Consider the following 23,519-nt stretch of genomic DNA (forward strand, 5'->3'; position numbering starts at 1 on the left):
CTGCGCTCTTGCGTTGAATGCTGCATTGTGTGACTGGCGTTACTTTTCCTTTGTGGTCGCATGGGTCACGAAATCGTGACCACCAAGTACGTTCTGGCCAGCGGTATTTCTGTTGACTAGTATAATACACGATCATTCTTGTCGATTGAAATAATTTTTGTTCAGGGAAATGCCATCCAGTGCAAGCCCACTTTCTTTCGTGGAGAAAGAACCGTGCCCGCTGCAAGCCAGGATACATGGTCAAATTGACGAACACGGATCAAAATGTAACGATTCCGCAGTCAGTACATTCAGCGTGGGCCTTCGAGTTGTCCGTGGAACTGAATGGCCATCGAAGGATAATGACAGTGATGGCGGAGAAGGAAATGTAGGAACAGTTGTTCAATTGGGAAGCAATGTTTCCAGTGTTGCTGAGAACACGGCAGCGATTCAGTGGGACATCGGAACTCGTGCAGTTTACGTAGCAGGTCACCATGGACAATATGATCTTTGTGTTCTGGATAACTCTTCCGTTGGTAAGAAAGCAACTTTGTTTCTAGCTGTAGATTAAATTGCAATTTTTCACTCCATGCAGCGAATTTGTAACACTGGCTAAGGATCGCAAAGTGGAATACTCGATCGTTTGTTGGTACTTCCGGTTTGTGAACCGAAAGTAACTCCGGCGTTAACACTTCCAAAGATTATACAATTGATGTTTGTTTTTCTGGGATCGGCAAGAAACGAAAGAGGAATCTCGTCAGAGGTCACTCTATGGAAACGCTTTCTGTCGTGCTTCTTTTACTACAGAAAATGCAACAGACTCAGAGCAGCTTTTGCGTGGCCAGTCAAGGTCGTCACGTCGCCAAATTAAAAATGCAGGGGGAAATAAATATGTATAGGTTTCTTTGAAAAAAATCGTCAGCCGAGTAGATTTAACTTGCCATTTCAAAATTGTGTACATAGTAAAATTGTAGAAATGGAAAGCGTTGGTTGGTGGCAAATCCTCATCAAAATATTGCCAAATCTCGCCGTTAATTAGAAAGATGTGCATTGCAGAAGACCTAAACTTTTACATCTGGCAGATTTGGGAGGATTATATAGATCTACATGATGCGTCCCAAATATAATCTAGAAATTGCAGAATGGTTAGAAAATCAAGAAATTTAAAGTTGCTTCTCAAGCCTGTACTGCCTTGTGCGAAGGATTTTATATTCATGAGCCGACATGAGGGAAGATCCAGGCTATTAACATTGCTGGAATGTTGCTTGTTTTCGAGATCGAAATTTACAAAGGTCAATTGTGTTGACATCTTGCTTGAATTCAAAGAGTGACAAAATTCTTCTACTTCATGTATTAGCAGTACAATAAATGTCGTTCAATTGTGTGATTAAGTCTTACGCACAACATCGGAGTCCAAGGAAAAATTCTTTGTTTGATGAAGTATAATGGAGCGCCTGACTACTGTTTGAAATCTTTCACTTTTTGTAAGGTATAAAGCATCCAGGTTTTAACTGCTGCGCCTGCATGCAAGAACCTATAATGGGAATGCGTTGGAAGTGCTTGGATTGCAAGGATTCCTTCATCAACCTGTGTACATCATGTTACATGGCTGATGAACACAATACAAGCCACGCTTTCGAAAGATTTGATGGTCCATGCGACGGTGGGTGAGTAACGTGACATTGCAGCGTTATATTGCAGGGTGACGTGACTTGCTCTGAACGAACGTCTTTAGCTTTGCTGGAACTTTTACTTCTTTATTTTAAACGGACACTTGTTTTTGTTTTTCAAACTTTTGAGCACGATATATTTTCCTATCATGGCCTTGAAATTTACCGCGTTATATTGCCATAGTTAGTAGTTTGTTCCACAAGCTCGGACGAAGAAGAAATGTTACGATTTAATGTACTGGCCACAAGACTAGACTTTTGGTTAATTTGTCAAGTACTGAATCATGCCATCCCGTTTCATTATAAAGTTCCCTTTTCCAGAGGGATAACTATCTTGGTTACGGCTTGCCATGTTAGTTATAAAGCTGTGGGTCGGGCTGTTATTAGTTATATTTATTGAAGTTAGAATGGGGGTCGGAAAAGCCATGTGTTGCTGACACATCCATCTTTCAGTAGAGGATAAAGAAATTTGCACGAGACTGACCTAAAATGATAATTAAATAGTAATTTTTGACACTATAGCCCCGGGCACCATATATACAGTTGGACCCGGCTAATTCGAACTCGGTTATTTCGAATTCCCCGTTTTTTCGAACTCAAAACCATTTCCCTTAGATTTGCCCTTCAGTCATTTACTATCGGTTATTTCGAACTCCCGCTGTTTGGAACAGTTTTTCGTTTCTCCCGAGAGTTCGAAATGGAGAGGTTCAATTGTAGTAACATTTTATTTTCTTTTATTTTTGTAGAGTTCCCGTAGAAGGAAGGAGTATCACGGGGAAGATTCAAGCACTAGGGATTTTTCCAGGCGCAAAGGTCTCAAGAGGTCCAGACTGGGAAGATGGTGACCATGATGACGGAACGTTTGGTGAGGTGACGGAAATAACCAACTGGCACGGAAACCCAGCGAGTGCAGCTGATGTCTCATGGGAGTCTCGTACCAAGGGCACATACAGGCTAGGTTACCAAGGAAAGGTATTCAGCTGAATTTTGTACGTCTTGTATTTTTTCACGGTAATTTGTCTACATCTCTTAATCTGGTTTGAGTAATGTGTCCTGGGGTAGTCCAGGTCTGGCTCTCTCTCTCTCTCTCTCTCTCTGTTACACAACGCTACGCTCTCTGAAGAGAAGGACTCTCTTCTCGAGAGCGTAGGGCTGCGTGACAGAAAGAGGACCAGAACTGGACTAGTCCCGATGTCGTCGCGGGAATGAGTTTGCCCGAAACTCCTGAGAAACGTTTAGGGACTACGCAAAGGAATTGGTTGGGAAAGTGCAATTATCTCCATTTGATACAAGATTCTCTCCACTATTAACACTACCATAAAAGTATAAGATGGCTAAGAAGAACCTAAATACAGTAAATGGTTTGAACCCAGGAGTATCAGTAGTTCGTGTAGTGTGATCGTCCGGCTGAGTGTAGTTCTGAAAAGAACTGTTGTTGGTGACTGACGTTTCGACAACCTGGGCGGAAGTCATCTTCAGAGTCAAGTGAATAGTGTTTGTCAGTCGATGATGTTATAAGTCTGGTCCGTTGAACGTGATTGGTCAGTATAGCCATGATGGTATTGGCTGAAAGACTCGCGTAAAGTTTGTCATCAGTCATTGTTGAGTGTCGATCCGTCTATTGTTAGTCAAGTAGGTCGGTTTTTGGTCCGTGTATTGTTAAGTCGGTCTGTTAGAAATCCGTTTGTCGGTTTCGTTTCTGTCGTGGATAAGTCGTTTGTAAGGCGCCGGTAGTTGTTGACATCTGTTAAGAGGCGTTTGTTCTAGGTTAGTGTACCAGCTTTCCAGAGTCAGTCGTTGAAAATAGTTTGTACTGTAGGTTAAGCACTGAGCAGAGTCCCAGTCAATGTTGTGGTTTGTCAGTTGATGATGTACAGCAATGTGATTGTTGGCATCACCATTTCTCGTGGCTCGTTTGTGTTCAGTCAGTCTCGTGTTAAGGTTTCTGCCAGTCTCACCAATGTAGGAAGCCTGGCAGTCGGAGCATTTGATCTTGTAAACTGCTCCCTGTCTGTCGTTAGGTTCGTCTCTGTCTTTCACGTTGGTCAGTAAGTGTCGTAACGTAGTTGTAGGTTTGTGGGCTACACGAGTGTTGTAGGGCTGTAGGTTCCGTGAGACGGTCTCAGAAGTGCCCTTAATGTAAGGTATAGTCACTGTAGTAACAGGTGTAGGGTTCCTGTTCGTAGCGTCAGCTTCGGTAGGTCGGTAAATGTTTCGTCTAATAAAGTCAGCGTTGTAGTTGTTTTTGTGAAAAACACGTTCAAGGTATCTGTTTTCGTCACGTAAGCTGTCCGGTGTGTCACAAACTGGTTGCGCCCGTCTCGTCAAAGTCTTTATAGTCGTGGCTTTGTGTGAAGTCGGGTTGTAGCATGATTCGTCAAGTAATCTGTCGGTATGCGTCGGTTTTCTGTACACTGTCGTTCCTAGTTCGTTGTTGTCGCGGCTTACCAAACAGTCTAGAAAAGGAAGTTTTCCATTTTCTTTGATCTCTTTAGTAAACTGGATGTCGGCGTTCTGTTCGTTTAGGTGGTCGTGAAAATCGTCAATTTCGTCTTTGTGAACGCCGGTAAAGGTGTCGTCAACGTAGCGTAACCAAAGCGGTATCGTTTTTCGGCAAGTTGCAAGGGCGCGTTCCTCCACGCGTTGCATCACAATTTCTGCGACAACAACAGAAACAGGCGACCCCATTGCTGTTCCATGCAACTGTTTGTAGTGTTTACCGTTGTACTGAAAGTAAGTCGATGTAAGGCAGAGGTTCAGTAAGTCCATGATGTCTTCTGTAGGTAACGGTAGTTTAACAGTAGATTGTTGTATAGCGGTCTCGGTACACTGTAATGCCAGCTGAAGTGGAATACTGGTGAACAGTGATTTCACATCAAAAGACACAAGTTTGTAGTACTGAGGTACTATCGACTGAGGTGCTCAGTACCTCAACCACCGAAACTTTACGGACTACCGAAACTGCACAAACCTGGTATACCGATGCGACCTATAGTGTCACTCTGTGGGTCCCCTACGTATCAACTATCTAAGTACTTGACGACCATACTGCAACCCCTTACTGACAAATCAAGACGCAAACTACAATCTACGGAGAACTTTATTGACGCTATTAAGACAGTACAGATACCTGACGACTACAAACTTGTGTCTTTTGATGTGAAATCACTGTTCACCAGTATTCCACTTCAATTGGCATTACAGTGTACCGAGACCGCTATACAACAATCTACTGTTAAACTACCGTTACCTACAGAAGACATCATGGACTTACTGAACCTTTGCCTTACATCGACTTACTTTCAGTACAACGGTAAACACTACAAACAGTTGCATGGCACAGCCGTGGGGTCGCCTGTTTCTGTTGTTGTCGCAGAAGTTGTGATGCAACACGTGGAGGAACGCGCCCTTGCAACTTGCCGACAAACGATACCGCTTTGGTTACGCTACGTTGACGACACCTTTACCGCCGTTCACAAAGACGAAATTGACGATTTTCACGACCACCTAAACGAACAGAACGCCGACATCCAGTTTACTAAAGAAATCGAAGAAAATGGAAAACTTCCTTTTCTAGACTGTTTGGTAAGCCGCGACAACAACGAACTAGGAACGACAGTGTACAGAAAACCGACGCATACCGACAGATTACTTGACGAATCATCCTACAACCCGACTTCACACAAAGCCACGACTATAAAGACTGACGAGACGAGCGCAACTAGTTTGTGACACACCGGACAGCTTACGTGACGAAAACAGATACCTTGAACGTGTTTTTCACAAAAACAACTACAACGCTGACTTTATTAGACGAAACATTTACCGACCTACTGAAGCTGACGCTACGAACAGGAACCCTACACCTGTTACTACAGTGACTATACCTTACATTAAGGGCACCTCCGAGACCATCTCACGGATCCTACAGCCCTACAACATTCGTGTAGCCCACAAACCTACAACTACGTTACGACACTTACTGACCAACGTGAAAGACAGAGACGAACCTAACGACAGACAGGGAGCAGTTTACAAGATCAAATGCTCCGACTGCCAGACTTCCTACATTGGTGAGACTGGCAGAAACCTTAACACGAGACTGACTGAACACAAACGAGCCACGAGAAATGGTGATGCCAACAATCACATTGCTGTACATCATCAACTGACAAACCACAACATTGACTGGGACTCTGCTCAGTGCTTAACCTACAGTACAAACTATTTTCAACGACTGACTCTGGAAAGCTGGTACACTAACCTAGAACAAACGCCTCTTAACAGATGTCAACAACTACCGGCGCCTTACAAACGACTTATCCACGACAGAAACGAGACCGACAAACGGACTTCTAACAGACCGACTTAACAATACACGGACCAAAAACCGACCTACTTGACTAACAATAGACGGATCGAAACCCAACAATGACTGATGACAAACTTTACGCGAGTCTTTCAGCCAATACCATCATGGCTATACTGACCAATCACGTTCAACGGACCAGACTTATAACATCATCGACTGACAAACACTATTCACTTGACTCTGAAGATGACTTCCGCTCAGGTTGTCGAAACGTCAGTCACCAACAACAGTTCTTTTCAGAACTACACTCAGCCGGACGATCACACTATACGAACTACTGATACTCCTGGGTTCAAACCATTTACTGAACAATAGTTCTTTTCAGAACTACACTCACCCGGACGATCACACTATACGAACTAAGAACCTAAATGTACAGTTGTTGTATCCGTTACACTTAGGTGGACTTGAGGTGTGTAAATGCAGGTTCTGGGGGTCACTTCTACAAATCACATTTGCCAAGGCTTGGACCCTCTCAACAGATATCGGACAGGAGAGAACAAAGCACAGAGGAGTCACCAAGTTTCTCGTCAATAACTGATGAAGGACTACATCGGTTTCTTCCTCGTGTGACAGATCACGATCGTAACACTTGCCCCTTGAGCATAACACCTGTCGCAGGAAGTGATGATGTTACTTCGCCAGATTCCCAGGTAAAGGTAAACTACTTACCCATGTTGCCTTAACATATCAAACACGAAAGTTAACAAAGTGGCTGTGGAACCACGAGCCGTAGGCGAGTGGCTCCGCAGTAAACTTTGACAATGTTATGACGAAATTTATCATCAATAAGAGGACAGACGTATAAGAAACTGACGTCAATTTGTTTTTTTACAATAACAAGACCCCAAAATGGTCAAATGCCGTGAATAAACGAGGGCAAAAGACGCCGTAAACTTGCCGTAAACAAAGACAAGTGAATTTTATTCAAAATGACGCGAACATTGTCAATAGCTTTTCTCACTTTTTGATTGGCTACTGAAAAAAGTCTATAAAATCTTATTGGTTAAAAAGTTGACAGTTTGACAGCTGAGAGTTGAGCTTGAAAACTTGCATAAATTAAAATTTCATCCGTCTGTACTCTTATTGATGTAAAAATGAGACAATCAGCGCGCGAGGAATTAGACAGTTATTGTAAAAACCGTATTTGACAACATTCCCAAACACCGAGAAGAGCGTTGAAAGTACGACACGCAGCGGAGTATTTTTCACGAACTTCGAGGTGTTTGGAAATGTGGTGTTTCATATATCTTCTCAATCGAAACTAAAACTAAGGAGAAAACAGAGAAATAAAATCGTAAAAATCTATGCTAATTTACATATATCCAAACACCGTCACGGTCATTATTAATGAGTTTGAGAAAGTCGCGTATCTAACGGAAACACCCTTTTCCCAATGTGTTATTCATTGTAAACGATCTTTACATAGCGTCTTTCTGAAATCTTTAAGCTCTCCAATAGTCCGTGGAAAAAGAGGGCTGAAGAGACAAAGGTAAGGAGCATCTTTTTTCTTAGCATTAGTAAAGAGAATAAGATGTATGCCCGTGCTTTGTCGGGACCAGGGGGATCTCTTCTTTTAGAAGACTAAAGCTACGAATGAAGATGGTTTTGAAAAAAAAAATTGCACTACCAACGACCAAGTCGAATAAGTTTACTGGGCTAAATATTTTGATTTGTGCTGTCCGTGACGTAAGGAGAGGTTTATGTGAGTACTTGGAAGATGTTTTTTTTGTATGGTTTTAGCGGACGAGGCAGTCACTACACAGAGCTTCCATTGATGGAAAATGGAACATAGTCAAGATGCTTCTAAAAGATGGAGAAGATGTGGACCAGAGAGACAAGGTGATCTATTTATTTTTCCCTTATTTGCTTTGCAATTTGATTTTAAAGCATTGCGAGAGTAACTATGAGCTTTTACATTTTACTCCCAAATATTTCTCTGCAGCTGAAAAAGATTTTCGAGCTCTTTTAGTTGTGACCGGTAATCAAACCACCTAAAAAAATACACACTAGAATAGTGCCGGATAGGTTTTTTTAAATCATATACAGTAGTACTGTCCTTTATGCGCATACCAATTATAAACGACGGAACATTTATTTACAATTTATTAGAAACGTATTCTTGCTAATAACAACCCCTTGGCAGTCATTGAAATATCGATGGTTCATGCAGACTAAGAATTAAGGCTGTGTGGACTTAAATCATGCCATGGCCCTTTTAATTTGCAGTTTTCATTGACGCCCCTTCACCTAGCAACCTGGTATGGACAGGAGTCTGTTGTCAAACTGTTGTTACAGCACGGTGCAGATGTCAATGCTGTGGACAGAGTAAGTTGATTTGTCGTTCAAGTCGAGTCGCAATGGTTAACATCTCTATGCTAGTGCGACAGTGAGGTCGCAACGATTCACCTTTATTTAAAGATGTTTGCTTTGCGACACCGTCAGGTTACACTTTATCCAGACAAAGCTAAACAAGCTTTCACCAAAGAGAAATTGTGCAGATTCCATTGCTGCACAGTAACGGATATGGCTTGGCTTCTTTAAGCGGATAATTTTGTTAGGGTAATGACTAGGTCGCCTGTAAAAAGCAAACTTAATCGTCGTATGTTAAGACTGATACCCACCTGCCTGATACCTATTAGCTAATTACAAGGGCTTAATCGTGTTAGTGAGAGAAAAGATTTTTCTTTTCTTTAAGTCAAATCTATTGTCAATTAAGTTTCAGAAGACACCTCTTCAAAAGGCTGAACGTCACAACCACCATTCTATAGTGCAGCTACTTCTTAGCTTTGGTGCAGCTCCAAAATATCAACAGCCGGTATGAATATGATTACTACGATTACCCTTGAACCAGTAGACACAGCTATTTAATGATAGACTGATTACACAAGTGGCGCTGAATTGGAATAACAGTACGTTAGAAAAATCTTAGTCTTGTGCTTATGTCTCCAGAAAAAGGATTCTTCTCATCAGTGCAAGGCTAAGGTTTCATTTCATGTTGTTTTAAAATTCGGTGCTTTTAATATATAATTGGTCAACACCCTTGATCAATTAATTACATATTAATTATACGGATTGTCTTAAACTGTGTGGTTTTAATGCAAATTCCACTCATAGTTGAAATTGTCAATGAATCTTAAATTTTTTTATAATAATTCCTGGGAAAAAGAAGCAGACTTATAAAATTTGTGATATGATTTTATGCCAGTTAGCTGCACAGGCTAGACAAATTCAACAAAAGTGGCGTCCTTCCTCTGCTTATGGTCACATTATTTCTAGGTCAGTTAACGTCACTTATTAAAACAGAATTGAAAAATATCTGGATAGTAGTATAAACGCCGGTACAACTTAACAGAAGCAGCAACATGCTAAAGTAATGCAAACGAATTTCATCGAATTTCGCTCTTTATTCTCACAAAATCTCGTCGAAATTTCATAGAAATTTCGTCCAAATTTCGGTATCGAAATCAAAATTCGCCGAATTTCGTGAATGGAATCGAAATGTTACTGCATTCGGCATCAATCGTCAATGTGTATTGATAAAAGCTTACCTTAAGGAAAGCTATTTTTTCTGAATTTTTTATGGTTCTTTTTTTTTTTTTTACTTAACCCGGTGCATGTTTTCAATATATAACTCTGTACCTATTGCGCCAAATGATATCAGTGGATTATGTGGTTGGCAATTGTTCTTGAGAAAATAATTCATATGAACACTTTCCTGGATAAAGATATCTCTGCCATTATAAGCGAGAACGTCTCGGTAGTTTCTATGGTTGATTGATAGTTTTGTGAATGTCATTGCAGCTCAGTCTTCAGTCGCTTTCAAAGATGGCTTTCTTAGCGATTGACCAGAGGTCTGGCTTCAACATGCTACACGCCGCTGTTTACGAGGGAGATTACGACAAAGTGGTAACTGCCAGTGTATATATGGACAACTTTTTACAAGAAATGGATACGTTATCAACTCTAGATAACGCGACGATTTTTCCTGCAACAACCGCTAGTGACATTCTTGCTGATTTGAACAAAAAAGGCCATGACAACATAAAACAGCTGTGCAGAGAACATGCTGAGAAAGTTGCCACCTTAACAGAGTTGCACAAATGTTCTGACAGCAATGATGCTGAAATGGCGGTTGAACTGGTTTTCCATCACGGTACTGATGTAAACATCACGGCAAATGGTAATCGAACACCTCTGCTGTGGGCCAGCTTACGATCCTCCGCTGTGTTTTTCAAGACCCTCATTGATCTTGGAGCTGACCCAAATTTCCAAAGGAAAGATCAGTGCACGCCACTAATAATGGCTTCTTACTGGAATAACTACATGGCTGCCCGCCTTCTCACTGAGACAGGAGTGGATGTAGACGTTCAATGTGATTCAAGTAACGCAGCATTGCATGTCTCAGCTATGAAAGGATTTCTTAATATTTCAAAGCTTTTGACAGAGTCAGGATGTGGCGTGAACTTGCAGAACAACAGCGGTAAAACTCCACTTCATCTGGCAGTTCAAAATGGACACAATCACGTAGTGAAAGTTTTGCTGGAGAGCAATGCTGATGTTAGCATCCGCAACAAGCACGACCCAAAAGAACGATTATTCCTTGTTCGTGGAAAGGACAGAGGTAATCCAGCCTGGCACTATGTCATGGTGGAGAAATGTTTATTGGGTTTGTTCCGTAAACGGACAAACGGAGGACAACTTGATGTAGCAGACTTCGGAATCGTTCTTGCATCAGGATGGGGTGAGAATCCTCCAGAGGATAAAGCGGCAGAAATTTTAGACAAATCAGTCGAGTTTGGGAAGGAAGTTAAAGGTAAGACACCTTTACATGTCGCCTGCGAAATCCGAGTTGAAAACCTTGAGATTATTGAGCTTCTTGTTAAGTATGGCGCAGACATAGATACTCGTGACGGAGATGGCTACACAGCCCTGCAAATGGCGGCCATTCATGGTAAGATGCAAATTGTCAAGAAGCTCGTTGAGCTTAACGCTGACGTCAACTTAACCACAAACGATGGGAAAGATGCCGCTGACCTAGCTCAACTAAATGAAGAAACTGACATAGCAGAGTGTCTCAAGTTAAAAAGAAGTTCTCTCAGAAAGCTCTGGAATACATTTATCAGAAGGCAGTGAAACAGATAAACGGCCTTAGCAATGTATGGCTGATACATTGATACACTGATACATTCACTGATACATTTTACTTACAAACTGGTGCTACAAGAATGAATGTAAATACAAGAACTGTTGCTTTTAAACTAAAGAAAAACAAACAAAAGAATAGAAAACCAAGAAGGATGCAGGCTGAAATGGCCTCGGACAGTATGTACAAGTGTATATATTAAAACGGGTTGCTTTGGGAGGTTGGATTGAGATTGACTGAATTCAGCTGATCGATCAGTTTCTGTTCGTTAGATACCTGGATAAAAAATAATTCGAACGATTCAACGAGATGGATTAAACGAAACATAACGCTGCTGAACTTAGGAAAAAGTTCCATTCTGTCACCAGGATGTTCGATCGTTTTCGATCTGTTTGATCATCATCAGATATCAGATGATCACTCTGATGATGATCAAACAGATCGAAAACGTTTAGACTCATAATTTTAACAGCTTTTTACCTTTAAGTTGTATATTTTACTTTTATCGGCGAAATTTATATATTTATGAATCAGTTTTAGACAATTTACCAGCTTCCATTTTGGTTGTTTATTCATAAACAGTGACTCGCTGTAAGCTTAATAATTTTTTTTTTTTAATTTCAATCTTAAGCCTTCAGAGATTTCTTACCCATAACTGTGATGGGTGGTAGGACATGGTACAATTAAATTCGAATAGACCTTTCCCGCATTCCAGCAAACAATGGCACCGAGTCGAGGTCAGGGTGGACAAAAATACACCAAATGTATGAAAATGTCCACCCCAACCTCGCTCTGGTGCTATTGTTCGTACGCACTTAAGTGGAATGCGGGAAAGGTCTATTAAGGAACGAAATTATCGTAAATGAAGCCCTTTTTCATTTAACGATCTTTATTTTTTATTGTGTTAAACAGCTATTTGCCCTTCAGTCGCTCATTGGCCCTTGGAGGCGCGAATGCGTAATTGACCTAGTATAAATAAATAAACAAACAAAATTAACGAATCTATGCTTTATTGCTTCTATCACGATCTTCGAAGAAATCATAAATCGTTTGACGCGCCAATGTTTTATCGAGATATTTTTTGTTCTCTTGTAATTCTGCTGTCTTCTAAGCTGTTATCTTTTGCCTTAAAAAATCGAAAAAGCCATTCACCATTTATAAAAATTCCAACATGGGCTTAACGCCGGGGTAGCACGTAAAATAACCAACATCGAGATCAGGGACGAATATAGAATTTTCTCTCTTTGAGTCGCTTAAGTCTCAACGCCATGTTGGACACAAATTAAATCTTTACCCACAGGGATCGAGAATGACTTAACTTAATCTCAAGCTTAGGGATAACTTAATGGGCCTCCAAATCCTTATCAAAAATAGCCATAAATGAGGTAATGGTGTTTACTAACTACAACTATCTTATTCAACTTGGGTTACGTTTCGATGTTTTTATCGGAAGGCCTCCTTTCTTTTCTCAGCTGCTTTTCTCCTAAAATGCTGTCTTTCGGTGTTTCCGTTCTCGTGTGCCATACGTACACCTAATGAGAGATCACAAAATACCATCACGTGACACAATACTGCATGATAGGGTGTCTTCACCAGCTGTCCGGTGAACGAATCGGCCTGGGAACTACTGCAATACTGATAGGTTTGATGCCTCCAGCAACCCTTATGCAGTACCAACGCTAGCACAAGACACATAACTGGAGCATCGCAAGCATAAGCACAAAAAACGTGTTTTCCCTTTTTCGTGCGCACGCTTTTAGCATCCGGCCGTTATATTGTACGTAAGAACTGAAGGATGCAAGCATAAGTACATTGAGACCCTTGCCAAAGGTTACGTAAAGGTTTTAAGTCTGTTAGTACTGCTACAGTTAATCTTTCCTGGTAATTGAATGAAGCCGATTGGTGACAAATGGGATAAAGATATCGGTCACTTTCTTAGGAAACTATTTTGATGTAGCACCAAAATTCTCTTCTCTTCCCCTTTAAAACACGTTCGAAAGGAAGTAAAAGATATTGAGAAGATTCAAGCCGAAATAAAGATTCTCTACATGTACTAATATGCTCTCACCTTGCTACAATTTGGCGTGACAGGCTCCAACTCCTTAACAGTAGTTATTTGACTTAGCAAAGACGATTCTAGCATCCCTGCTCTCTGTGGTGCCAGGAACTTAGCTTCTGGGAAATCAATTAATAACTTCTTGATATTCACAGCAAATGCAGCCATGTCGATAGGGAATGGTCGAAACAGACCCCACTTCGCGTGAAAACCAACGACCTGTCCATTCTGACATACGGGACCTGCCCAACGAGCGGCACCGGTGAATGCCACTGGCCAAACGCCTACTCCCTGAATCCAACGCATCTAGGGAAAAATTAGGATTATTATAGTAGTAGCAATTTAACCGCGAGCTGTTTTTTAATCAGCTGAATTGGCTGATCACTTTGCGCGTACTTTGTCACAGTGGCTAAGCGTCGAAGAAATAAGATGCAAGGCGCTAAACGTACATTTTTATTTCGCCAAAAACCCAGCAAAACAGATCTTTACTAGCAAATTAAAACGCCCTATATCAGATCGATATAAGAATATTTCTAAACTTTCCCAAGAAATTTGTGGGAGGCACGCTGGCCCCATGGTTAGTGTACTCGTTTCCGGATCGAGCGGTCCGGGTTCCAGCCCTGGCCGGGGACATTAATATTGTGATGTGTTCTTGGGCAAGACACTTTACTCTCACTGTGCCACTCTCCAGCCAGGTGTATAAATGGGTATCGGCGAACTTAATGCTGGGGGTAACCCTGCGATGGATTAGCATCCCTTCCAGGGCGGAGTAGAAATACTCCTAGTCGCTTCATGCTACAGAAACCGGGATAAGCTCTGGCCTGGTGGGCCACTTGGCTTGTATGCAGACTTTACCTTACCTTTTACCTTCCCAAGAAATAGACCATTTTACAGTTGTCTGCTCAGTGACCTGGCCTCTGAATGGCAGTGAGGCTGGAGGTGACCTTGTTTTGACACAGACCTCACTGGTTTTGTTGTGCAAATCAAGTTGTTCTTATGCTAACTAGTTGGCATTTAAATAGAGAGGTCTGCATCAAAGCCAGGTCACTTTCAGCCTCGCTTGCGTCCATGGGCCAGGTAACTAAGCACAGAACTGTAAAATGGCCTATTTGCAGTGTCTTTCACGCCGAATCAAAGAGAACCAATCCGCTAAGAACTTATATAAGGTTATATAAATAGATTTCCTACAGTGTATATGTATAAGTTCCGTTGGTGACTTACCTCATCAAAGATTCGACTATCGTATGTGTTGTCATCGTCTGCAAAATAAACCACTCCAGTAATCCTGTGGGGATCAATATTATCCCTTAACCATTGAATCCCAAGATTCCTCTGTGCCACCCCACGTGGTTTTAACCTTCGTATCTCATGTCGCTGGCGTCGTAGATTTTCAGGTGTTCTAACGTTAAGATGAGTGTACTTTAAGCCTGAATTCCTCAGGAAATTTGCTACCAATTTAGATTTGTTCGCGGAGTCTTCAACCACAATCCAGTGAAGATTTTTGACAGACTTTAGAGCTTGTGAGACTCGTGTTAACTCAGCTTTCTGAACAAATCGAGTGAACGTAGGAGTGATAACAAAAACTGTGGGTAAGTTAAAATCCTGGCGCACGTTGGAACGTTGTAATTTATTGTTGATTTTATCATACGTATGAAGCTCTCGAGATAACTGGATGAGATTGATTTTCAGCTCTTCTTCCGTTTTCTTCGCTTTTATCAAATACTTGAGCAGTGCCTGTTGATTGTCCTTCATTCTTTGTAACTCTTTGTTAGCTTCATTGCTGTTTTGGGACCTCGTTTCTTTCGTGTTTTTTAAAGGCTCTTCTTTATCATTTCCTGAATCTACAATTTACAAAGCAAATAAAGTTTTAAAAATAATTGCTATATAGTTCTTGTTCTCGCTTTTAGGTGAAAATGTCCAAGAATCCTTAAGTGATTAATTATAAGAAACAACCTCTCGAAAAACACGCTGGTCGTGATTTCCCTCTATTAGTTACTTCCCAACGTAAGAGGGTTTCAAATGCTTTGGGTTCGTTCAGTGGTAGTCAAATGTCATCGTCTTAATTTGATTTATTATATGGCTTTGGCTTGTGGCCGATATAACGCGCGCTCTGATTGGCTGAGAGCGAGATCTGAGCGGTCATTATGCAGCCGTAATGCCCACGGGCCGATTACGGATTATGCAAATTAGGAAGAGCCTAGTTCTGAAAATTCAAGCGCATTGAAGCAATGAAAGCCGATTAAAATCAGTACGAGAATGTCAGTAGCTAAAAGTTTAGAGATATTTCTTTAATAAAATTTATATAGATGACTTACCAGTCGGTAACCTTGGCGGGCACTAGTGAAAAACAATCAAAGTTTGCCTAGTCTTAAGTAAAGCTAAAATCGCTAAGTAAAAAACACCATCGGCAGATCTCCCATGCATCCTGAGCAGAACACCACAAAGACACTTATAAGTTATCATCTTAGTCACAGCAATTACCGAAGTTTTGAACTCCGTCAAAGTTCTCATCAAATAGATTCCCTCGCTTTGACACAAGCAAGTGTAAATCAGCTTCCAGGATCATCAGATATAAACAATCGGGCGGTTTCTGTCGGTAGCAGTGTTTCTGATAACTGCAGACGTTCACAAGGCTTGAAATGTTCATCCATAAATCCCAGAATGAAGAAGGCGAAGATATGTTGTCGAAAGCGAATGCGAAGATCGAGTTAAGCTTATTTTGAGCAGTGCATTCTGAAGCATTAGTATTTTCTTTCACCGAAAGACGGTTGGTTTGGACAATTTTGAAGCACTTGCTGTCTTTTCTATATGCGTTGACGTTTCGCCCCAAAAGTCGAAAAAACTTCCCCATCAACTTGTGGTACCACGATACTAAAATACGTTTTTGAGGCTGTGACAGTGACTTTTCCGTAAAGAAATGAGTGTTTTTAACGGAATACGTAATACAGTGGTGAAATTCACTGACTGTGTAGTTTTGCCCTAGGTTTGAGACGATGAATGAATCGGTAAACGCGCACATCGCCGGACGTAAATTGACGACTTCCGCTCGAATGATTTTTCTCTCTATTGATGAGCCATATAATAAACAACTTAATAACCTCGACCGTTCGGTCGTTACGGGAAAATCTCAAACCTCGGCCTACCGTATTGACCTCGCTATCGCTCGGTCAATACGGCAAGGCCTCAGTTTGAGATTTTCCCGTAACGACCTCACTCTCGGTTATTAAGTAGTTATTAATGCCTTGCTAATGCACGGGAAGATGAGGCAATACGTATATTTATTATATGGCTGTGTCTCACAAGGACTGGGAACTACCGAATTCACGAATTTGATTGGCTGAAATCGATATTGACCGCGGCCTAAATTTTCCCATCTAGACCGGCATCTAGACCGGTTTCATTTTGCGTTGAAAAAGTAGCAAACTCAAACACAAAAATGTTCACCGTTTTCTTTTATTTTCTTCTCAATCATTTATGGAAGTGCTAAAAAGCCTAAAAAAAAAAAAAAAAACAGTAAAGAGGACGAGCGAATTTCGGCAGGTTTAAGTTAAGCTCATCTCCGTTTGCAAGCAAAATGTCAGCAAACCAGTTACATTAAACGCATTAAAGTTTTCTTCTTTGCCATATAATAAACATCTTATTAACCGAGCTAAGTCGGTCTGCATGGGAGAATCTTGACCTCGGTCGTGTGTACAGACCTCACTGCGTTCGGTCTGTACTCACGACCTCGGTCAAGATTCTCCCATACAGACCGACTTAGCTCGGTTAATAAGAGCTAATTATTATATGGCTTTGGCTTGTGGCCGATAAAAGCGCGCGCTCTGATTGGCTAAGAGCGAGATCTGAGCGGTCATTTTGCAGCCGTAATGCCCATGGGCCGATCACGGATTATGCAAATTAGGAAGAGCCCGGCTTGGAAAATTCAAGCGCATTGAAACGATGAAAGCCGATTAAAAACAGTAAGAGAAGTAAATTTAATTCCGAGTAGCTAGAACTTTAGGAATTTTTCCTTAATAAAATTTATATAGAAGTCGTTTTTGACTTACCAGCCGGTAACCTTGGAGGGCACTAGTGAAAAACAATCTAAGTTTGCCTAGTCTTAAGTAAAGCTAAAATCGCTAAGTGAAAAACACCGTCGGCTGATCTGTCATGCATCCTGAGCAGAACACCACGAGGAAACTTATAAGTTATCATCTTAGTCACAACAATTACTGAAATATTGAACTCCGTCACAGTTCTCATCAAATAGATTCCCTCTCTTTAACACAAGCAAGTGTAAATCAGCTTCCAGGATCATCAGATGTTAACAATCGGGTGGTTTCTGTCGGTAGCAGTGTTTCTGATAACTGCAGGAAGTTTTAGACGTTCACAAAGCTTGAAAAGTTAATCCATAAATCCCAGAATGAACAAGGCGAAGATATGTCGTCGAAAGCGAATGCGAAGTTCGAGTTATTTTCAGCAGTGCATTCTGAAGCATTAGTATTTTGTTTCACCGAAAGACCGTTGGTTTGGACTATTTTGAAGCACTTTCCGTCTTTTCCATGTGTGGAAGCACTTTCTGTCTTTTCCATGTGCGTTGACGTTTCGCCACAAAAGTCGGAAAAACTCCTCCATCAAGTTGTGGCACCACGATACTAAAATACCTTTTTGAGGCTGAGACAATCATTTTTCCCGTAAAGAAATGTGTACTTTTAACGGAAGACGTAATACAGTGGTGAAGTTGACTGTGTAGTTTTTCCCTGGGTTTGAGACGATGAATGAATCGGTAAACGCGCGCATCGCCGGATGTAAATTGACGACTTCCGCTCGAATAATTTTTTCTTTTCTTTAATTCATGAGCCATATAATAAACAACTTAATAACCTCGACCGTTCGGTCTTTATGGGAAAATCTCAAACCTCGGCCTACCGTATTGACCTTGCTATCGCTCGGTCAATACGACAAGGCCTCAGTTTGAGATTTTCCCGTAAAGACCGAACGGTCGAGGTTATTAAGTAGTTAGTAATAGGACTACATGCTGTCCAATTTGGAAATAATTGGATTAAAAAAATCAAGCTCGTCTTCGGGAATCTCTTCAAGCATGCTCACTTCGCTTCGCTACAGGTCAAACACTTTAACCCAAGTTTCCTGTTTCTTTGAGTGTTCTTGTTCTGATAATTATCCGTCATCTCGAGTAAATCAATAGTATCTATTATCTGGAAACCTAGCTGAAGACTCCAAAAGGTGGAGAGAAAAGTCGGGAAATTCCGCCATTATCAAAACATGATAAAACTTTGCGAGGTACAATCGCTCGCTGACGTTTGATGGCAGTGATAATAGCTGCAACCTGATTTAGTGAGGTGGCTTAGAGTGAATTTTTTGAGGCTATATCATTACAGAGTGGAAGTAATTTGGCACAAAGAATCTTGTTGGTATAAGAAACAAATTTAGCCTGGATGCCACGTGATTCGATGACCCAGTTGGGGGGGGGGGGGGGGGGAGGGGGGCGAAGACACGTCATTTCAATTCTCGATAAGCTTCATTAGCATGAAAACGAGGCTGATAAATCAATCCATAGCTTTTATGCTTTTGATCACCAAATTAAACCAAAATACGTCAACAGCTTGTAAATTAGGTTGTGTGGTTCATTTAGATAGCCTTAACGTGTTTATGTCAAGTGAAAATAGCCTGTTTCTTGCTTTTTCGCTCATGTTGAATGATCTGACTTCAGAGCATGAAGTTGAGTTTGAAATGGTTCTTTTTTTTTAATATAGTTTTACTTTGGTTTTTCATAAAGCGAATGAGAAACTGAGGAAATGGAAAAATATACAATCGCTGCCACTATGCAAAGGATAATATACAACCGGTGCCAAGAGCGGGAAAATATGCAAAAGGCGCCAGATACGGGAAACGCGAGTCCAGGAATTCAGTTGAGGATCAGTTTTGGTTTTATGTCGAAATTGCGATCTGTAAACAACCTTTAATCGTGGGCTAACTTCGTTCAGGCAACAAGAGGTAAGACAAACAGAATATTTGATTGCCTGACGATGCAACTTACGCTTGAGATGGCCGGCGAAATGGATTAATTTTAACAGGCCAACTTTATATTTATATTAAACAGAATGCTTGGTTTCTTAATTACTTTGGGTAGATAGTTATTTAATTGAGTGTGGGCCAGAATCAGTACAAGAATTTTGTAAGACAGTGATCGAAGATAGAACTGTATCGATTCATGATACGATCAAGAAAAATTCTCTGCCGCTGTTTAAACGTCAAAAGCCCAAGCCAAAAACAAAGTCAAAGCAGCAAGTAAGTGCACTGAGAAGCGATTGCAATCTTTTTAGCCGTTTGTACATTGCCACCCAGCATCGCAGCGGAGACCTAGACGAATGTTTTATGCACGACAGCCAGCCCTATCCACCATCTCTCCGAGTTTGGAAAGCTAAGATTCGGGAAGAAGTCAGACCTCTTGACATGTGTTAAGCCTGCCAGTACAAAGCAGCCGGATCCATCTCCACTCTACGATTGGAAGATCTTTGATGGAGCAGCTGTTGTTCACGCCCTTCCATCAACAACTGTTTCCACCTTTGATAGCTATGCTGAAAACGTCTTTTTACCATTCATTCTGAATCGTCTTCAATCAAGAAAACGAGTGGACATTGTTTGGGATACATATAAGGCGAACAGTATCAAGGATTCAACAAGAGAGAAGAGAGGTAAGGGTCAGAGAAGAAAGGTGACACCAAGATTCCTCCAAACTGGAAAGCATTTCTTCAAGACAATACCAACAAGAAAGAACTCTTTGCCCTCCTGACCAGCAGAGTTTCAAACTTCCAGTTTCCCGAGAACAAGGAAGTAAACATCACCTCAGACGAATCTGTACCGATAAACAGGGATGTGACCACGAGGAAGCCGACACAAGAATTGGTGTACGTGTTCAACACGCGCTGAGCAAAGGATGCAGTCAGGTTTTTGTCCGCACAGTGGATACGGATGTTCTTGTCATAATGATACGGATTTTTCATGACTTGATCGCTTTGTATCCGTCTGCAACCATCTGGATTGGTTTGGGCATGGGGAAATATGTCAATACATCAGTGTGAATGCCACCTACGCATTTCTTGGCCCTGAAACGTCTCGGGCACTCCCTATGTTCCATTCATTCACTGGATGCGACACGACCTCCTGTTTCTTTGGCAAGGGTAAGAAGTCCGCCTGGGACGCATGGAAGTCATTCCCTGAAGTGACAGAGGCATTAAGAGGCGCCCTCTGTAATTTTCAACTATGGCCATTTGGACCAGAAAAAATCAAATTCCTCAAACTTTCTCAGATGAATGGTCTCGATAAGTGATTCGCAAAAATATAACTTTCAGTTCAATTCGATTCGTATTTTAGCGCTGGGGCCACCATCTTGGTTTTGCCCCTCTGATAGGGCTTTCAGCGGCCATTTTAGGGCACATTTTTAACAATTTGCCATACAAAGAAAACGATCTAAATCCGGGTAAAAACCCTTTATTCGAGACAAGCAAATGTTTCTTGTTACATTGAGAGGCTGTTTTGGCAATTTGATCATCACCTGATTTTTCTACAGAATTTTAAATTTCATCCCTTTCGGACTACTCATGAAGCGCCATAAAAAAGGCGAAGTTTAAAGGAAAATATCGCCAAAAGTACATCCCTTGAGATCCCAAAACTACCCTCCACTTAAAGAGCAATGTCTCACATGTAAAAACATGCAATAAAATTTTGGGGCAGTTAAAATTGTAAAATGTTAGAAGAAGAAGTTTAAGCTGTGCTCTTGCCAACAAAGACCGCCGTCCTAATTAGCATAATAACGTGAAAATAACGATGCACAGAGAAAATAATGATATATTCCACTTACCTCGCGACATGTCGACAACTGGATGTTCCACGATGCCTCATGTTATATTTCCAGTATGTTTCAGCCACATTTTCGGTGATTAGTGTACGAAATCACTCTCAGACATCGCCACGGTTAAGCAGATTTCAACTCTCCGAGGCCCGCTTCATAACATCTATCAATATTATTTGTCTTTCGCCTCATAAGCCGCCGTTTACAAGAAGTTTAACAATTTGCTGAGATCTTAACTGACCCAGAAGTCTGTTAGCAGCCTTTAAAATCTTCCTCTTAATCGAGGATTCTCATGAAGAACTCGTTTAAGCTCAGTTCTGTTTTGACTGTTGTGCACCCGCCATTATTCCACAGATTGCGTTACATTTGACAAATGCACATTCCAACGGGTAGGGGTAGGGTGGGTGAGAAGTGAAACTGTAAGCGACATTAAAGCCATTTTACGCATTTCTGTGGCTAAACTAGTAACTGGCTTTCCCAGAATGATTTGAACACGAGCTTCTACTTGCAGGTATTTTCTAGGTTATTTTTGCAGGGTAGGGGGGGGGGGGGGGGTCGTGTATTAAAAACAAAAAGAAAAAGGAAAACGATAGACAGTATCAGGTCAAAAGATTATGATCTGTGTATCTTGATCAGCTTTATCAGTTCATCAGTGAGGCCCTATTAGGGGTTTTCAGGATACTGGATATTTGGGTAAAAAGTTAATAAACTGCGAGAAATTTAGGTGAAATATTAATGGGGTAGAGCATGTTTAGATCAGATAAAACAGGACATTAATTGAGTAGGAAATCGTTGAGCTGGATTTAACAGGATACAAGATATTTAGGAAAAAAATTAACAGGATAAGGGATACACCGACACCCCTCCCCCCCTCCCCCCCTCCCACTATGGGGCCTCAACAATGGTCAGCTATTTAGGATAAAATAAATGGACAGTGTGTTAACTGCTATGAGCATTTATTCTGGACTCTTAGTACTTATATCACGGTGGAATATGAAAGTTTTGTATCAGATTTTAGGGGTTTTAAGGTTAGGTAACGCAGCTCCTTGTTAGTAATTTCGAAGCCCACACTTGTTACACTGAATAGATAGATAAAGACGGGGCTGGAGAAATAAACAGAGAATGAAATGTGTCCCGAATTCTGTACCGTTTAACACGAATTTCTTACATGGCAACCTTTGTGTCTGCAAAGAGATCGAGGCACAACATTCCACACTATATTTGTAAACAACTATCCTAATCTCATTGACAGTCATTAGTTTTTGACGAGAATTTTCATTTACTGCAAATAGAATACGGATAGAACTCCAGTAAAAAGCCTCTTCCTTGTGTTTTTTTTGTTCAGCATTATACTTGTGTCTTTCGCTGCCCGAAATGCCATCAAATGCTGCGAAAGGCAACAGACTGACAAGCAGTGCGCAAGAAAAGTTTTTCTCGGGTCAGGAAACGGCCATAAAAGTCGAAGCAATTACTGTAGCACAAAAGATGAGGCGCTCAAGAGATGAGGCCAGAATTAGGCGGTTCACCTGTGATGAGTTCCTGACTCCTTGTTACGTTTAATCCTTCCTCTCGAGAATGGCTTCAAGGCTCAGAAACAGACAGGAGAAGGTCCTCCAAGAAGACACAACAACCGCTGAGAATCAAGCTGCAGATATTTTTGACAAGTGTCAGTTAACTCATCCAATTCAATTTAACCAATTCAACTTGTGTGCCTTAAACGCATCTATAATGTCTTTAAAAAGCTAAGCGTCAACATTAGTGCTTCGCTTGATAGATGCGGGTATTTTAAAGCGCCCTGCATAGGGTTGAAAACTAGTCTTGTGCAGACATGCAGCTATGTTCCATCTCAGAAGTGAACGACATTAGCGGTTGTGGGGTGCCTCAGGCTCATAACGAATGGTGCTTACAAAATACAAAGGTGTTTCCGCCAGATTAAGAAAACGTGGAAAAAGTAGATCTTAGCCAGGGTTATTAGAATCCACAAAGAAAACTGGGGGTAATCATTAATTTTTCCGAGATAATTAGCTACTGCTGACGGTAGCATTTTTCTGAAAAAAAGGTAAAGATATTTCTTCACAGATTCTCCTAAGGTTCGCCTTTACATGCAGAAAACTAAACATATTAAAAAACATCTTTAAACTACGTGGTCAGTGGTAATATAAAAACCACTTTTGATATGTATTTAAGAACAGAATCGTCGCAATAGCACTCCTCTGGCTTAGCCAAAATACAGTCTACATAACTTTTGCTCACAGCCAAAAACTAATGCATTGTCGAATAGGCTTGCCACTTCCAATTCATACCATAAAATGTAGCTGTAATCACCCCTTTGTTAAAAGCTAAATGAGTTGTTTCATCCTTTTGAAAACTTTGTTGGTGTCCGTTACATTTTTTTCCTGTTACTTTCCAAGTAAGTTAAACATTGTCGTCTCTCGCAGTTGTTT

General features: G+C 41.1%; 2 protein-coding genes and 1 pseudogene across 4 annotated transcripts in view; 2 read left to right on the plus strand and 1 right to left on the minus strand.

The window, feature by feature from the left end:
- Positions 1 to 12,168, plus strand: LOC110044614 (uncharacterized). Of its 3 annotated transcripts, none has more exons than XM_020750176.2 (9): positions 1 to 515; positions 1,469 to 1,646; positions 2,396 to 2,621; positions 6,423 to 6,680; positions 7,472 to 7,513; positions 7,765 to 7,863; positions 8,251 to 8,349; positions 8,741 to 8,839; positions 9,826 to 12,168. In XM_020750176.2, exons 1-9 carry the CDS (start codon positions 170 to 172, stop codon positions 11,155 to 11,157), a joined length of 2,679 nt encoding a protein of 892 aa, XP_020605835.2. In that variant the 5' UTR covers positions 1 to 169; the 3' UTR covers positions 11,158 to 12,168. The 3 variants fall into 3 exon arrangements, with proteins under 3 accessions (XP_020605835.2, XP_020605836.2, XP_020605837.2); XM_020750177.2 differs by having other exon boundaries at positions 6,423 to 6,674; XM_020750178.2 differs by having other exon boundaries at positions 6,504 to 6,680.
- Positions 12,039 to 23,519, minus strand: part of LOC110044615 (galactosylgalactosylxylosylprotein 3-beta-glucuronosyltransferase 3-like) — a 25,604-nt gene continuing 14,123 nt past the window's right edge. The window contains exons 3-5 of the mRNA XM_089270617.1: positions 14,445 to 15,064; positions 13,236 to 13,529; positions 12,039 to 12,699 (exon numbers count right to left, since the gene is read on the minus strand). Of these exons, the coding sequence (XP_089126743.1) occupies positions 12,595 to 12,699; positions 13,236 to 13,529; positions 14,445 to 15,064 (1,019 nt within the window). The 3' untranslated portion in view covers positions 12,039 to 12,594. The remainder of the gene's footprint in view (positions 12,700 to 13,235; positions 13,530 to 14,444; positions 15,065 to 23,519) is intronic.
- The window catches only part of LOC149105215 (uncharacterized), a 6,793-nt pseudogene continuing 2,857 nt past the window's right edge, over positions 19,584 to 23,519 (plus strand).

This window comes from Orbicella faveolata, unplaced genomic scaffold, assembly GCF_042242905.1.
Source record: "Orbicella faveolata isolate gen_17 unplaced genomic scaffold, um_ofav_v1 contig_34, whole genome shotgun sequence".
In the NCBI taxonomy this organism is placed as follows: Eukaryota; Metazoa; Cnidaria; class Anthozoa; order Scleractinia; family Merulinidae; genus Orbicella; species Orbicella faveolata.